Source organism: Nannospalax galili, unplaced genomic scaffold, assembly GCF_000622305.1.
Source record: "Nannospalax galili isolate Female #2095 unplaced genomic scaffold, S.galili_v1.0 scaffold633, whole genome shotgun sequence".
Taxonomy (NCBI): Eukaryota; Metazoa; Chordata; class Mammalia; order Rodentia; family Spalacidae; genus Nannospalax; species Nannospalax galili.
Window position 1 is genome coordinate 6,952,113 of NW_008336075.1, and position 13,011 is coordinate 6,965,123.

Below are 13,011 nucleotides of genomic sequence, written 5' to 3' on the forward strand. Positions count from 1 at the left end.
AAAATAAATCAGTTTATCTGGTACAACTCTATGGCCTTAAACACCCAAAAGGAAAGTATAACCAATGATTAAAGGGGCCAATATAATTTCTTAAGAGTCCATATGCATAGCTAAAGGCTACATAACAAGCAACAACGCCAGATAGGAGATACCTTCTTTTGAGTTGTTGGCCAGGGTGGCCAAAGTGACTACCAACTAGTAACTCAGCATAGAACTGGGAAAATGAGTGGCAGACCTCAATCTTACCTAAAGGAATATTGACAACTGATTGCTTCTAGATGAGGAACAGTTGACCTTTCTAAAACAAAGACCTCTAGATAGGCTGACTAGACTCACCAGATGGACAAGTTGCGGGGAACGGCCAGGGTGCCGACAACACAGCAGACAGCAGCAGGGATATCAGAGTATAAGGGCTCTAGTAGGGGAAGGGAGGTATGGGAGGGTGCCATCTGGGAAGTGCATGTATAGTTGAATAATATAAGATGGTTTGGGATGTTCTGTGTGATAACACACACAAATATTAACAAATTAAAAAATGCATTATATTTGAAGAGGAAACATGGAAATTTATGTGATGTTAATTAGTAGAGGTGATAAACATTACCACTTAAATCTACCCGATGACTTTATAGACATACACAGGTGCCAAGGATCCAAGTGTGACCGATTATGACTAGTACTAGATACATACAGATTGGAGACGCATGCGCCAACATCTCAGTGTTAGTAGCAAAAACAATGAGTCTTTCTGCAAGGAACAATATATTCTAAAATGAAATGGAGATATTTTTTAAAGGTTAAAAACTCATCGAACTTTATGTCTTACAGGGATTAGACTGAGTTCAATAATATATAACTGTATTAATTCAACTGCGAACCTAGAAACTTGCACCCACTTGTGAAAGAGATATACTGTTGCTCTGGACTGTGTTACTGAATATGTTAAAGCTTTAGTGAAATGCTTCTTCTAATTATGTAGTTATTAAAAATTAAAAAAATGATTTAAAAGATAATTCTTCAAAGCATAAAAATTCACTGCTTAATAATCAGTAGATATGAAAAACATTATCTTTGAAATCTACCTGAGAACTTTATATCCATGCTCAGATGCCAAGGAGCTCAGAAAGTAATCAACTGTGACTAGTAATAATCAGATATATAGAGATTAGAAATGCATGTGCAAACATCTTAATATCAATTGCATTAAAAATGAATTTTTCTGTATGAAACTGTGTATTTAAATAATGAAATGGAAATCTTTTTTAAAGATTAAAGCCTCATTTAATTTTGTCTTATAGGGTTTATACTGAGTACAATATTGTATAACTGTAATAATTCAACTATAAACCTAAAAATTTACAGCCAATTTTGAAAGAGATGCATCTTAGTTCAGGAAATTGTTATTGAATATGTCAATGCTGTTGTAATGAAATGCTTCTTCTAAGTATGTGGTCATTAAATAAATAATTTTTAAAAAAGTAATAAAAATAATTAAAATCTATAAAAAAATTATGGAATACCCATATAATGGTGTACCAGTCATAGGGCTCAGTGGGTAAAGAAGCTTGCCACCTGCCAACCTGTTGACCTGAGTTTGATCCCCTGAACCCACATGGTAGGAGAGAAGAACCACAATTTGTCTTCTGACCTTGTGGTGGTTTGAATGAGGTATCTCCAGAGGCTTCAAGTATTTGAGCACTTGTTTCCCCAGTTGGTGGTGCTGTTTGGGGATGGTCATGGAACCTTTACGAGGTGTGTCCATACCAGAGGATACATGTTGCTAGTGGACTTTAAGGGCCATGGTTTCATCCCATTTCCAGTTTGCAGCTCTGCTTCTTGTGCCTGCTGGAGATCTGAGCACTGAGCTTTCTGCTCTGTCTCCTGCCCTGCCTTCTCCCATCAAGATGGACTCTTATCCCTTTAGAAAAATAAGCAAATAAATTCTTCTATAAGTCATAGTGTTTTATCATAGAACAGAAAACTAATACAGACCTCCATATGTGTGCTATGGCATTGTGAACCACCTGCACATGGACACACTAACCAATGTAATAAAAAAATAAGAATTTATTTTGAAAAGATAGATGTGAATATGCTGATATGGAAATAACCTAAGATGAAAAAGGAAGTCGCAGAATGTATCATACGATCCTGCTGGCATAAGTGTGTATGTATATACAAATATATCCACCCCTGCCCCTGAAGAAAATATGAGAACTTGAGCAGAGGCCACGATTGGTTTGATGGGGCTTCCACTGCTCGGCAGCCTCATATAGCTTAGGCTGGCTATGATTTTGCAGTTCACCTGTCTCCATCTCCTGGGTGCTAAGATTACAGGTCTATGACACCATTCCTGGCTTAATGGAGATTTTCTTAAGGATGGTGAATGGGGAAAAGGCTGTCATAAATCTTGGTTCTTCCTCATAATTTTTTATTTTTGACACAGTGTCTCGCTGTGTTGCTCAGGCTGGCCTAAAGGGATCCTCTTGCCTCAGTTTTATTAAGTAGCTGGGACTACAGGCACATGTCACTCTGTTATTGTACCTGCCTTTGTCATAATGAATCCTTGTTATCAACCTAAGAACAGAGCTATGGTGTAATCAGTAGTCTACTTTTACCCTTCTATTTCACTGTCCTTCCTCTACGTAATTCATCTTTTAGATGCAAAATGGCTTACTTCATGGCACCTCCAATGTGATGCAGGCTGACTTGAAAAGAGAGGTCTTTTGAGTGACAAGGTCTTACTCTGGGGTTATTAGAGATGTGGCATTGGGAGAAAAACCAGCAGTGGCCAAAATAGACTCTCCCGATAATTCTTTAATTTCCTAGGACTCAGTGGGTAAGAGTGCTTGTTTCTCAAGTATAAGGATCTAAGTTTAGGACCCCCAGTACCCACCTAACAAGCAGGCATGGATGTATTCACCTGTAACCCCAGTGCTGTGGTGAGTGGAGACAGAAGGATCACTGGGGCTTGCTGGCCAGCCAGTCTAGCCAAAACAATGGTGAGCTCCAGGTTGAGTGAGAGATCTTGTCTCAAAAGAATAAGGCAGAGAGTGACAGAGGACACCAGATGGTCTCCTCTGGTCTCCACCAGCATGAGCATAGATAGGTGTGTATACTCACCTACATACCTGTGCATATACCACAACATATACAAATAAATATTTAGATCTCTATTCTCCCATTCCCTCAAAAATGTGAGCCAGTAATTCTAGAAATAAAATGTACATTTAGCATTTACCCATCCCTTCTAACTGATCACTTATTAATGCACAAGTTAGCTAAGTCCAACAACAAAGTCCCATGAAATAATCGTGAAAATGAAGTCATTGAATTACTAAAGCACATCTTTATTTTGTAATTGAACATTAACAGCTAGAGGTTGGGGTTTCCCCCTCACATTTGTACCTGAATGACTACTCAGTCAAAATGAAATATGGCCAACAAAATATGTGTAACAGTATCTCACATATCAATTGCTCTTAGGACTAAAACAGTATCAATGCAAACTGTTGGTATCTGTAGGTTATTTAAAAACACAAATGGAATTCTAAATTTTCACTGAAATTAAGACAAATACACAAGGTCTTTCAAACATACAGTAAGCTGCAGTAACACACACACAGTGATCATTCAAATAATCCAGTGTTGACCAAATTCAAGCTTATACATTCAAAGTTCACCCTTAGCATCTCTGCCTCTTAATTATGGAGACCAGACCATATGGATATATTTTTGTGAAACTGGGAGAAAAGGTAGTTCACAAAATTAAGGGGCTAATTCTTTTCTGCTATTACTTCAGTACAAAACATGAAATAGAAACAGAAATGTAAAATATTTTAATTAGGAAATAAACTAGACCTTTAACCAAGCAACTTTCTTCCTTCATATTTACATATAGCACCTATTACAAAAAAATTCCCAAATTAAAATACCCTCTACATAGAAATAATTTTTAAAAGTACTATTTAAAAATACTACTGATGAGTATAAACTATCAGTCCTAAAGTTAAACCTACACTGTAGAAAATAAAGACTAGCTTTTCTTATTTGAAAAGATTACAACATAGTTCATAATTGCCATGTCCTGATGCTGGAGAACACTGGAATGGGCAGCTTTTATTTTTTAAAGCAGATTTGCTATACTGACAGAATATGAAAACAGCTTAATGTAAACTGTTGTGGCATCATAAATCCTGCCCTTTGTCATATTTATAAACTATGTATTTGTGATGCAGTATCTAATTAACCCCTAGGCACTACACTGAAAACAAATGGATTTCCAAGTAGTCATGTGATAGCCACACGATGCAAAGCAGAAGAAATTTTAACAAACCAAGCTTGGCTGCAGGAGCTGAGAGAACTGAGTCCAGTGACACGGTCAGTTGAGTAGCCTTTATTGCAGTATATAAATTACAGAAAAATGGAAAAGCTAAAATCACACAGGTTACCTCTTAAATATCAAAGAAGCTATCAAGAGATCATTTATAAAGCATTTAATCTTGGGGCAAATCTAATAAGCTCTAGTACTAATAAATTTTTTCTGTATTTACAAAACTCCTAGGATTTCTAAATGTATAAATTAAGTCAGTAGTAAGCATGAAATAAAGTGCTATTTGAAATCAATTTTAGCACTGAAGTATGATCTACTCTACAGGATACAGAATGAGGAATCTTGCTAACTTGTGGAAGAAGTGGAACAGATGGATGCCAGAGAACCACACAGAATTGGTTTGAAATTTTCTTGCCCAGGAAGGCAAATAACTGGAATACTACAATTTAAGAGCAGAAACAAAAAGTTTTTCAAATAAAAGGTATACTAGGCCCAATTTTGACTACAGTAGATGTAGGGAAACCACAAAGCAATAATTATCTGGGGCTAAAGGGTTGGACAGGGCTATCTCCTCCTTGATAGCTTACTTCCTGGCAATAATCTTACTTAGCAATATGACATCTAAATTATTAGAAGTAATAGTGCTTAACTTTGCTAACTCCTGGGGTTGAGGGAATCTGACACTAACCTTATAGCAGATCACTGTTTGATCGTTCAGGGTATTTACTTCATGAGGAGTTAAAATTAGTGTGGAAGGTTGGACGAGGAGTCAAAATAATGAATTCCCAATTTGACCAAGGTTAATAATTGATGATAAATACTAAATTTAAAGGAGCTATTGAACAAATTAATCATGCCTACAGACACTGGATTAAAGTGAAGAGTTTTCAAGCAGCTGAGTAAACTTTTATGCACACCAACAACTGCTGCTGTTGGCCTAGTACTGGTCTTACTGCCCAAGCCACTGACAACAAAAAGACAAAATCATTAGCAGGATCAGAGGCCCCTGCACATAATTACTGCAGTGGCTCTTAGGGATGGGTTTCCAGTTTGATCAAAGTCACATTTTTACAATGATGGCTGCCAAAGCGACAAAGATATGGAACTTTCCTTCATGGTAGACATGTGCAGCAGCACACTTAGCTTCACACACAAACACTCTTCTCCACACTCCACAAGTGTAGAATTCAAATATTTTACATTAAAAATCATGTGCAACTTTTTTTGGGAAAATTTATAGAGCCCAAACAAAGTAATGTGAAACAAATGTATACTCTATCTGAAATATGCTTCAACAGTAACTGCTCTTGTTTATAATGAAAATTACTTTTCTTCTAAAATTACATTTTGCATAATAACTTGTAATACTCTTTCGTCTTTTCAATCCTTTTCAGATTTCTTTTTTTAAACACATACAATCAAAATCCAGTCATAACTATAGTAACATTTGAAAGATACATTCATCTTTTTACAGCATGAAAGACATATGAATATTTTATCCCTTTTAAGCAATGAAATTAAAGTTAACAGTTTTAACCTTTTGCCATAGAAAAATATTTTCTATATAATTTACATAATAATAGGAAAAGTCTACAGTGTTTAAATGAAACTTTTATGACCTTAACAAGGCTCTCTTTTTCATTTATATACTGGAAATTTTACAAGGCTCCAAAGTTGAATGTTTGAACTCTTCCCTAATATTAGCCTTTAACCTGCAATATTGCTAATAACTTTCACTCTGCACACTAGAAGTACTACCGATTTATTTATGTACTTGAACCATGTATAGCCAATGCTGATGGACTGCTGTCAAGCAGATAGGACTTATGGCTGCCCACTTAGATTGGGAGGACTAAGACAACAATGACTTTAGAAATCAACAGTATAGTGTAGAAGAAAAATTTAGAAAATAAGTAGCAATAAATTTGTATATGGAAATAGAAAAGTGACTTTATGGTGTCTACTTAAAACAAATTCACCGACCATGAAAATAAAATGTCTAATTTTTGGCTAAAACAGTGGTTTCTGTTTCTGGTAATATTGAGAGGTTTATTATAATAACTGCTACTAAGAGTAAATGAAGTCTATAATACTTGTAGATATAGTAAAAAATTGAACTCCAAACATAATTTTTGGATTTCTTATACTCCTAAAATTGATGAAATCATCCATTAGCAATTAGCTCTCAAAAATGTTTTAGGATTATGCAAATTTTTATAGCTATATAATTAAGAATTTCATAAAATAGTTGCTACAATTTGTGATCACACTGAGACATAAATTATCTGTCAATAGTTGCTAAATTCAATCCACCAAATTATAATGACACAGTTGTTTTACTTGGAGGAAGCACCACAAAAGGTTCCAGAAATTGTAGCTGGATGGCTGGCACAAATGTAGGAAGTGAGCAATGTTAATACAAAGTACTTGCTTCGCCAATGCAGCACCTTGCATGAAAGCAGGCTGTGGGATCATTTAGGTTGTTCTGTCATACTATTGAGATGTTTATTCCAGTAAATATTTATCACCATGTATTTACTACAAATGACTTGAATACAAGTTCACCTGAACTACAAAATAATCATTATAAAATATAAGCCTGTAAACATATCTCACATTATTGTGATATAAATAACTCTGATGAATTCACAACTATTTTGGCAATTTTACCATCAGAATATTTTAAATATTCAAAACATAGACGATAAATAGCACATTGCTATAAATTCTTGTTTCCTTCTCTCTTCCTAATAAACAGGTCATGCTTCAATTTTATTACATGTTTGTATTATGAATATAAATCATTTCATAAGTAGATATACATTCTAAATCTTAGCTCTACATTTTAAGTGTTTTAAAAATAGTTTTCTACTTGTAGTCCAGTTTTCCTACTGCATGTGTATCAGGCTAAATGCTTCACTAAGGCTTATGCTGTCAGGGAAGCATAAATAGCAAACTGAGTCCAAGTCCCAATTGGGTTTTGAAGCCTACTTTCAAACTTAAGTGATATCTAAGGCTGACATAGTTACTAGGTGAGTGTGCTTCCCAAGTAGAAATAGACTAAAGTTCACAAGCATTTAGGATTTTCATGTATTAACAGTTTACTGAAATTCTAGTATAATAAAGAAACACTTGACTGAGGATTAGAAAACTCAAATTGAAGACCACTAGATTCTGCTAAGTCAATTACCACTGCTAGGCTTCTGTTTCCTTCCTATAATAAAAAAGGAAGTAGAGACTGGATAAAATCAACTTCAGGTCTCAAGTTGTAGTACTATTTATAGTGAGATAAGATGATTTTTCTCAAATAACTAAACTTTGTCAGACCTGCCAAGAGATATAAACAAACCTGTGGTTAAAAGTCCATTTTGCCTTTGGACATTAACCTTTATGAAATATATATTGCACTGACATTTCTCTATGAATGGATATCTATTAGTACCCCAAATCTTCAAGTAACTGTCTTAATGGCTTATTATAACATTATGCATTTGAAGTCAATTTTTATACAATGCTACCTTTATTCTTAAGTCAAAATGATCAACCATTACCCTTTTCCATCTACTTGCTCCAGCAGGCCACACAAGGGAAATTTTTCTTAGGTTGTTTATTTTGCCTCAGTTTTGAATAGATAGATTGGTTTAACAAATAAAACCTGTTCTTTTGAATGCAAAGTCTGTTCTAAAACATTCCTACATAGTATCTAACAGTGCTGACACACACCAGATGGATGATAAAATACTTGAACACAGAAAAACCATCTGAACTCAGAGAGTGTCAGAATAAATGCATTCCTTCTTGAGTTTGTCAGGATGTGTTGCTATGGGCAGCCAGAGGAGTGGAAAAGTAGCAATGAGTCAAGAAATTTGGCCTTTGTACAATATTATATAGATATGGGTAGAGTCTAGGACTACTTGGCATATGAAAGGTAGCATTATTTCTAGGAATCCATTTATATAGATAGGTATAATGGATAGTCTTATATGTTAGTAAAAAGGGAAGTTTAATCAGCATCTCCATATTAAGAATTTGTGAAAGATTATTTTAAATTTAAGAGCCTAATAAATAATGCTTTTTAAAATTTGGCCTTTTTACACATAAAAATATTGATGGAGGGTAGCTCCAAGATGAGAACTTTATACGAAAAATTTAAATGTAGCTCTACACTTCTAACACAATGTGACTTAAAGAGAGGCACTAATGATTAAAGAGGCAGCAGCGCTCATCACCAACTGTAGAGCTAACTATAGAAGTCTGAACAAAGTCCTAAATTAAAGAACAAGAAAATCACATTTGCCTGCCAACATCTATACAACTCCTATTTTTGCCTATAGATGTCATTTTATGTCTATGTGGTGAGGACAGATTTTTTTAAATTTTTAAAATTTATTTTTATTTTATGTGTATGTGTGTATTGCCTGCGTGTAGGTAAGTGCACCCATGTCGTATTCTTAACCACTGAGCCATCTCTCCAGTCCCAGGACAGATTTTTTTTTTTTTAAATTTAGGCTAAAAACATCCACTGAAATAGTTCTTTAATGTGTAGATCTCCAACATGATTTCCCTTTTCAATCTGTAATGCCATTCTATCAGTCTAAACTACATTTACCTCTGGGTAGAGAATGGAATGTTCAACTAAGACACTGATTATCTTCTATTGTTTTGAGTGTGAAATCAGGACAAGAGGACATCCCTTTGACATAAAAGGTATGTTTACTCCTCTCTTTATGACAAATACTAGGAATACTAAAATGATAATTTGGTATCCCAGCCATTAATGTTTAGGAGCTTAACTTCCTGAAATTTATTTACTATTATGGATTTTGAATATGTAAAATGATATAACTAGGATTTTACTAAAATTTTAAAAATGCACATCCTCCCAAACTAAATGGCATTTCAAAATATCTACCATTGGACCCTATACTTTATTAAGACTACACAGAAATATTTTGTAACTACTATCAAATAATACACCTATATAAAATCATTATATAAAATAACATTTGAGTAGCTGAGCAAATTTTCACTTATATTAAACTGGGCAATTTTAAAGTTTTTTTCTGTGTAGACTTAAAAACAAATGAAGCTGATAAGAAAATACACATATCCTTAATGGGAGTTGGATCCTAAGTCAGGCTGGACAGTCGAAAGTCTCATTAACATGCTTATAATTTAATAGGCATATATAAATTGGAAGAATGTAATTATATACAAAATGACAAAAAAAAAAAACCACCTCATTCTACTCTGGGGTTATATTTAGAAATAAGTAGATAATATTTAATTCCTTGTCTGAAGAATCTCAACCAAAAGACTAGTGTAAAGAAAGCTTGAGGTGCACTGAAATGAGTGCTGGAGGTTAGCACTTCAGTTATAGGAATAAATTAAATCCCAGCTAATTAACTGTTCTCTAACTTTAGCTTAGAGTAGCAATATGTTTATCACTAATGTTCATGTTAGACATTATTTTAAAAGTTAGGGATAAAGTAAATATGAAACATGAAGAATAAAGCCACTTTCAAAAAGACCAAGAAAAAAGAAAATAAAGTTAAACTGCTAAACCTTAACCCCTGTCCCTCAGTAAAGGAATGTACAGATTTTGAACAATTCCATAGCAGCAGAGCGTACACTCAACAGAACACAGCTATCTTGGCTTTTTATGGCAAAATACAAGTATTGAGAAAGAAACAAAATTTCTTTACCCTTCTTTGTATAACTCTCAAAACAAGAAGCTGTTTTTAAAATTGCGAACTTATGCAAAATACATAAAAATTTAAGAATGTACAGTATACATACATACCTCCTATGGGGTCAAATGAGTGCCTTTTCATTAGACAACGATGTCTCAAGGCACTTAAAGGGTTAAGACACGATGCATGCATTCCTTTACATCAAGAATGTGAAATCACATGATTTGGAATAAGCCAACCTTATGATAAATATAAGTTACATTATTAAATCCAAGAAAATCTGTAGATTCATAGTTATACTTTCTATAAGATGCTGGTAATGGACACTGTGCAGCATTTCTTGGGAACAGCAAATTCGCCTTTCTTCTCAACAGCAGGTCTCTAGAGGGGTGTGTCAGGGAAGACGTGCTGCATCCATAGGCAGTGTACTGGCTAACATTGAGAATGGTATTGCTAACATTTGAAAAATAATATCTGGTAATCAGGTAAGTACATGAGCCACTGGAAAAGACCAGAGTGGACTCCTGATGCTCACTTCTTTTCGCTTTCAAGGTACAAGTGTATAACAGAGATGAGAGTTCTGAGCCTTGTCTGTGGCAATTCTACCAGAGGGGACTGCATGGAACCACCTAAAAATTTCATCATTCTGAATGTATTCAGTTTTAAACTATTAGTTCAGAGCAAAGCAGGAAATAGTTTCAAACAAATGAGTTAAAGATTTTGAGTGACTTTCTTTCTTAAAGTGCAACAGTGCTGAAGTTTTCAAAGTTTTTTTGAGTTCTTCATTTTTTGTGTGAGATGCCATTTCCTGTGAGCAGTATTATGGCACAGTGAATGTAACAAAAAGCAGTTTTCCAACACATATCCCAGAATTTTTTTTTCTTATTTATTTGATGATGTTAAGGGTTTAACAAAGCCTTCTTCATAAACTTTCAAAATAGCTTCACAAACAAATCTGTATTGACTCTGAAAAATACAAAGGGAAAAAAACAATTGATCAGAAAATCCAGAAAACTGAAAGCTGACAAACACCTTGTCTTATAAAAGAAAAATAACACAATGCTAAAATTTTTACCAATAGATGGACAAAAAGTTAAAAAACATCTGACATTACACTTTTTTGGAAAAACTCAAGACACTGCTGGTTAGAAATGTTAAAATACTGAAACTACAAAGAGTAATTAGAGAGTATCTAATAAAATGTTATTATTTTGCTTTTGGACCCAGTAATCGCACATCTAGAAAATCTATCCAAAAGATAAAAACTAAAAAAAAATTTGAAACTACATATTCACTTCTTTGAAACCAAAATAAGTGGAAACGATGCAAATTGGCATAAATGAAGCAAGTAATCTAAGGTATGTCCTAGCAATGGATTACTATTTAGCTAAGAATAAAAGGAAAAAAAGTCTACAGACTATTGTAGAATGATTCCAGGATATTTTGTTAAGTGAATAAAAGCAAAGTAGTCATTAAGGTGGCTCATACCTATAACTCCAGCACTTGGGAGGCTGAGGGAAGAAAATTTCCATAAGTTCCATGTAAAAAGCTAGGCATGGCTGGGTGTGACTGTAACCCCAACACTGGAGGGGGGGGCACAAAACTAGCCCAGCTCCTGGTTCAATGAGAGACCTTTTCTCAAGGGAATAAGATAGACAGTGATAGAACAGGATATATAATATCATCTTCTGGCCTCCACATATGCACTTGCACACACATGTGTGCATACACTACACACTCTCTGTCACAAAAACAAAAAAAAGTTTAAGGCAAGGTATATAAAGTGTATATAATATAACTTTATAAAAGAAAGGAGGGGTTGGAAACATGGCTCAGAAAGTTAAGAGTACTGGCTGCTCTTGCAAAGGACCTGGGTTTGATTCCCACCACCCAGGTAGCAGCTAACAACCGTCTGTATCTCCAGTTCCAGGGAAATCTAATGCTCTCTTTTGATGTCCACAGGCATTGTGGTACAGGTGCACTTACATTCATGCAAACAATTCACTCATACACACAAAATAAAAACAATAAATATTTTAAAGAATAAAAGGAGAAATATATTACAGTGTATCTTTTTTTTTAAGAAAATGCTAAATCTTTAGTTTTTCCAAGAAAGGATGGAGAGAAAAGTGAACAAGAGAGGAATAAAGGAATAAAAACCAGATTTCATTAAATATACCTTTCTCCCTTTAAAAATATTTTATTTATTATTTTTATTTTATATGTATGTGTGTATGGCCTGCATGTAGGTAAGTGCATCTGTGTTGTGCAATGAATGCCTGCTGAGGACAGAAGAGGCTGTCGGATCCCCTGGAACTGGAGTTATGGACAATTGTTAGCTGCCATGTGGATGCTGGGATTGGAACCTGGGTCTTCTGCAAGAACAACCAGTGTTCTTAACTGCTGAGCCATCTCTCCAGCCCCACGCCTTTCTTCTTTTACAGATTTAATATTTATTTCTAAAAAATCTCCCTAAGGGGTTGGAGAGATGGCTCAGCAAGTAAGAGTACTTGCTGTTTTTGTAGAGTATTTGGGTTCAGTTCCAACACCCACATGGTAGCTCACAACCATCTGTAACTCCAGTTCCAGGAGATCCAACACCTCCTTCTGGCCTCCAAGGGTACTGCAAGCACATGGTGCACATACATGCAGGCAAAAACTCATACACATAAAATACAAATAAAAAATTTTAAATTCCCTAAACAGACTATCCCAAAACAAATCAATGTGCATGTGTGAAGTTGATGATGTTACCACATTGATGGGGGTTACTTCAAGGAACTTTAAGACAGTAATTTGACTATCTCTTGCATATATACCCAAAGGTAAAACAGAATTGTAGAGAAACTGAAAGCTCTGTTCCATGCTGTTTATATAGTAATATATACTGTTGTTCTTGTGACTGTAGCAGGCAGCATTAGAAAGAACAGAAGCCTACTTCTGATACTCATAGTCTTTCACTGCCAGTGTTGTAGAGAACAGGTA

The 13,011-nt window shown here is 34.7% G+C and overlaps 1 protein-coding gene across 2 annotated transcripts in view; it reads right to left on the minus strand.

The window, feature by feature from the left end:
* Positions 1–8,789: 8,789 nt before the first annotated feature.
* Positions 8,790–13,011, minus strand: part of Ptpn4 (protein tyrosine phosphatase non-receptor type 4) — a 133,244-nt gene continuing 129,022 nt past the window's right edge. For both annotated transcript variants that reach the window (XM_008830873.2, XM_029562405.1), the window contains one exon: positions 8,790–10,992. In XM_008830873.2, the coding sequence (XP_008829095.1) occupies positions 10,909–10,992 (84 nt within the window). In that variant the 3' untranslated portion in view covers positions 8,790–10,908. The remainder of the gene's footprint in view (positions 10,993–13,011) is intronic.